The 4,834-nt window shown below is 36.3% G+C and overlaps 1 protein-coding gene across 1 annotated transcript in view; it reads left to right on the plus strand.

Annotated features, from left to right (window-relative positions):
- f3a (coagulation factor IIIa) overlaps positions 1–4,225 on the plus strand; it is a 16,817-nt gene extending 12,592 nt beyond the window's left edge. Inside the window, exon 6 of the mRNA XM_024280535.2 lies at positions 1,788–4,225. Coding sequence (XP_024136303.1) covers positions 1,788–1,930 — 143 coding nt within the window. The 3' untranslated portion in view covers positions 1,931–4,225. The remainder of the gene's footprint in view (positions 1–1,787) is intronic.
- The last annotated feature ends 609 nt before the right edge of the window (positions 4,226–4,834 follow it).

Consider the following 4,834-nt stretch of genomic DNA (forward strand, 5'->3'; position numbering starts at 1 on the left):
ATCTAATAACTAACTTTGAGGATGCATTACATTTTACTCCAGTTTGTGTTTTGGAGGTTTTTAAACCCAAGAAGAAGAAAAATCTGAATTTTGTACTGGTTTCCTGCAGGAAGAGCTCATTTCAAATCAGAGACGTGGACAGAGACGTGTTCTGAGCATGCATAGCTGTGATCCATTAGAGCCATGTGGTAAAATCTGTGCTGCTGTCTGTCTTCATGAAGGCGGTGTTGAGTTCTCCCTCAGGAGACTGTGAGGATCATGCTTTGTCTCACATCTGGGATGGGTTTCACTGTTTCACAAACAGATGGGAGGTTCCAGAGTCAGATATTCACAGACTCTCCAAAACATGGCCTTGTTTAGAATTTCTGTTTTTACCCAGCATGCCCTTTTCTACCAGCATGTCCACATAAGTATTGAGATGCTGACACTCATTCTTTCTCTGTATGAAGTATGGACACTGTTAACAAACAGATGTTTGTCTGTTTTTAAAGAGAAACTTTATTTTGAAGTTTTTAAATTTTAATTATTGTTATTAATTTTTTAGGGGATTTTTAGTGTTAAGTATTATGTATCTGCTGTTTTTTAAAAGCACTTTGATAAAATATACATTACCTTTTGTGGAATTACTAAACTTCTATTTTTTATTCTATTGTATTCTATTCTATTCTACTTTACAGTATTCGATTATTTTTTATTCTATTCTACATTATTCTATTATATCCTATTCTAGAAATATATTCTATTTTATTTTATACTATTCTTCTCATTATATTACATTATTCTAATCTGTAGTATTCTATTCTACATCATTCTATTTTATTAAATATTACTGTATTCAATTCTACAGTATTCCAATCTATACTATTCTAGAAGTATATTCTATTTTATTGTATTCTATTCAATTCTTTTCATTATATTACAGTATTCTAATCTATAGTATTCTATTATATATTATCCTATCTATTAGATATTACAGTACTCTATTCTACAGTTTTCTATTCTATCCTATTCTAGAGTATTATATTCTATTTTATTGTATTCCATTCAGTTCTTTTCATTATATAACAGTATTTTATTCTATAGTATTCTATTCTACATTATTCTACAGTTTTCTATTCTAAAGAGTTATAAACAAAAATGTCATATTTTAAAATAAAACATAAACAATTGTTTTATTCAATTCAAACATTTTTGATTAAATTGTTTGATGAAATAGTTTTCGTGTTTCAGTCAAAATTAATGTTTTTTTATTTTCAAATGTATTTTCCTTTATGTCTTCTAAACTTAAAATATTACATTTAAAAACCATAAACGATACAATCTGTCCGATGTTTCCCAGCTCTGGATCCATGACTACAGCAGCCGTTTTCTCTGAAAGAGTGAACAGAAACACCTGTCCACAGGTGCAGAAGTTTGACTGAAGGTTCTTAAAGGTTGTGCAGCAGAAGTTTAGGTAAAAAAACCTGATAAAAGGGAAATTACATAAACTTTATAGTGCTTCTCTGTAAGGCTTAAAGTTCTTTTCAGTAATTAGTCCCATTTAAAGTGGGAACTTTAAATACTTCAATGAGAGGTTGACCGCTCTACCACTGCATCACAGTTTTTTATTAGTTAGTTTTTTAATTGATTCTAAGTAACGGCCCGCACTGCAGCGCCTCTATGAAAGTGCAGCGTCAAATAGTGATGAGACTCCTCGTCTGCTGAGCCCTGATAGCAGCAGAGAGCAGAGCAGAGCGTTTGTCTGAGTATGAACCCTCTGAAGTGTGGCTGTGTTCTCTCGTCTCCAGTGTTCTCCCTTGGAGTCATCGCTGCAGGCGTCCTCCTGATGCTGCTGCTCGTCGGAACTGTGGTTGCCATCGTTCTGGTGTGCTACAGACACAGGAAGAGAGCTCTGAGGAGACAGAAGGGATTGCCGCTGCGGGAGATATAGCGTCTGCGGGTCAAGACGGTACTACTGAGCTCCAGGCTGCTAGATGTACAATGTCAAAATACTGGAACCGTTTCCTCGTGTAGTTTCTGTGAAACTTACTCCAAAGTTTGAACTTTTTTGGTTTTGTTGCATTCCGAAAGCTGATGGTTACGCCTGGTTCATACTGGACGCAGAAGCACCACGAAGCGGCGAGGAACGCAGGTCGCTTCCATTCGGCGCCCTTGTTAACCTACGGCGTGGTTCAGACCAGACGCGGTCCGCCGCGGAATGCTCGTGAAATGCTTTTTTCTGCCTGAGCTGCGAGCGATCTGCGTGAATTCTGGCAGGAAGTTACATCAAGATACATGAGAAAATTTGGTTTATTTTCAAAATATAACCAATTTTTCAAAATAAAACACCGCGACTGACAAATGCCATCCTGTGTTTGTGTCTAAACAGACTGAAGAGATGAAATAAACATACAAACACAACATATACACACTTCTCTCCGCTCTGCCTCCGTGGTGCTTCCACACACATTTTGTTCCGCGGTACTTCCGCGGTACTTCCGCGTCCAGTGTGAACCTAGCGTTAGTTTCCTTTCGGCTAACAGGTACGATAAATTCTCCACAGGAGTCGCTTTATTTATTAACTTCACCGTAGACTTGAATGATTGGGGTTTGGGGATTCTAGTAGGACACACTACACTAAATCAGCACTTATTTGTGTATCTAATGCGTATTTACTGTATTTTGATTACATTAATGTGGTGATTTCATTTGACAGTTTTATTATGTTGAATTCTTGCAGATTTTGTATTTTAGTTTTTACCTGGTTCACTTTTTTTACTGTGTTTAACTATGATAATGCTTTGACAATGTTAGAATTGATGTTAATTGATGTTTTTTTTTTTAATAAACAGTTACTGATTTGTTAGAAAACAGAGCCCGAATATATTGAGAAAAGTAAAAATGACGTGGTCAGGACCACCACAGACAAGTCCAGGAAACCTTTAACACCAGAGCTCCAGTGTTTCTGTTCTTTGATTTACTATAATTTAATAATTATTAACAGGGTTTCGTTAACGGTTAACAGTATGTTAAAGACTTTGTGTTTAAGCGTCACCGATGACGCTTCAGGTGTTAAAGGGTTAACATACATGAGAGGCTCTGCATTAAATCTACACCATGCAGGTTTCAGTGGCAGCAGTGAGCTAAAGTGGAGATAAAGTTATCTTTCCATTCCAAGATGCCCACGTCTGCTATCATTCATGAAAAGTATAAACACGCCCTATTAGGACGTAAGAAGGTTGAGAGGATTTTCTTCATATATATCCAGTGAAGTGGTGCACTGCAGGGTGTTGGTATTCAAATAGGAACATGAATGCAGGCTCTGTTGTAAAGCTGTTTATAGGTACAACACTAGGTAGTGCTAAACATCAGGAGTCCACTTTTAGGGGACAAGAAACTCAATGACAGATTTACTGAAAGTTGCATATCACAATGATGGTTTTTTTGTATCCATCTTCAAAGCTCCTCCTATTTCCTCTTTAATTATCCTCTGTACCCGACACACACTACCACACAGACATGACGAGACCGGGTTATTTCTAATTTAAGATGCAGCTTTATGCTTTTGTTTTGAAAAGTTGCCCTTCCTGCATAAATAAAACCTTTCCATTCAGGTTTCTGTCTGGGAAAAATAAACTGCATCCACTGCTGCCATGTATAACTGTCCTTTGGAAAAATGACTTTGCCATCCGTCACAGCTGAATCCAAATGTTTTGAACATATTAATCCTGAATCGATAATCTTCCTGACCTGAACCAGCAGTGTTACCATGCCGGGAACACGATGGAGCTGAGACAGTGGGGCCTACGGTGGCCTTGGAGGCACATCTTAGCCAGTTTATCTGGTGTTAGGGGTTCTGAACGTTCTTCAGAGAATTCATGCTGAATTAAAAGGTGGAGTTGTTCAAGTGTAAGTTTGACAATTAATAAATGCTGCACAATGAGAGTTCAGAAAACATGTCAATCATGTTTACTTTAGTGTTTTTCGTACATTTAAGTGATAACTTATTGTTAAAATATTCTTTATTTTTTTAATTTTATGATCAACTAAAGTTACTACGATGTAATGTATTTGTGTTGACTTGTTACACTGTTTAACAAAGGATCTGTAGATGAGAAAAACACAACAACTGTTTTCATACTTTGATTTTTTTTTTAATAAAGTTACAAATTCTAATTATGTTTGTATCTCTGTGTTTTGCACATTCTCAAGTTCATCATGATTTCAAACGATTAGAAAGCTCATTTTTGGCGGTTTCTGACCCCCTACGCAGTAGAGGGATGGTTGGTGTCCTGTTTGAGGATCTAACCTGAACATCCGTGCAGCAGTCACAGGTTCAACAAATAAAACATACATGTATTCCTGTTTCTTTAATGGTTTGAGCTCTTGGCTGATTAGAGTCTGAGCTGCTCCACTGGTGCTGTGTTTACTGTCCCCATTTTTGTTCATCTTTTTCATATTGGAAATGTTTTCTTCCATATACAATTAGAAAAGGAAAACAAAAATGTTCATAGATCTATTTGTAAGTGAAAGCATCAGAAATGTGTCCGCTCCTGATTAATTAGAATAAATCAATACTCAGAAACACAGTTTTAATATTAATATTGTCTGAACACGTCTTCCATCATTAGAAAAATTCTATAAGAACTCGTTAAAAACATCACAAAGGTTATTTTCCTTAGAGACGGCCTTAAAGACGCCTCACACTACATCAGAACCATGGAAGGAAGAAAGATGTGAACTCAATCTAACAATATTAAGGGCAATTTATTTTAAAACTTGAGAATAAACAAACTATCTTCATCGTTTGTCATGAGGAACAGATCCTGGGACTTCAGTGAGTATTTTCAATAAC

Source organism: Oryzias melastigma, linkage group LG20 (genome assembly GCF_002922805.2).
Source record: "Oryzias melastigma strain HK-1 linkage group LG20, ASM292280v2, whole genome shotgun sequence".
Classification (NCBI taxonomy): Eukaryota; Metazoa; Chordata; class Actinopteri; order Beloniformes; family Adrianichthyidae; genus Oryzias; species Oryzias melastigma.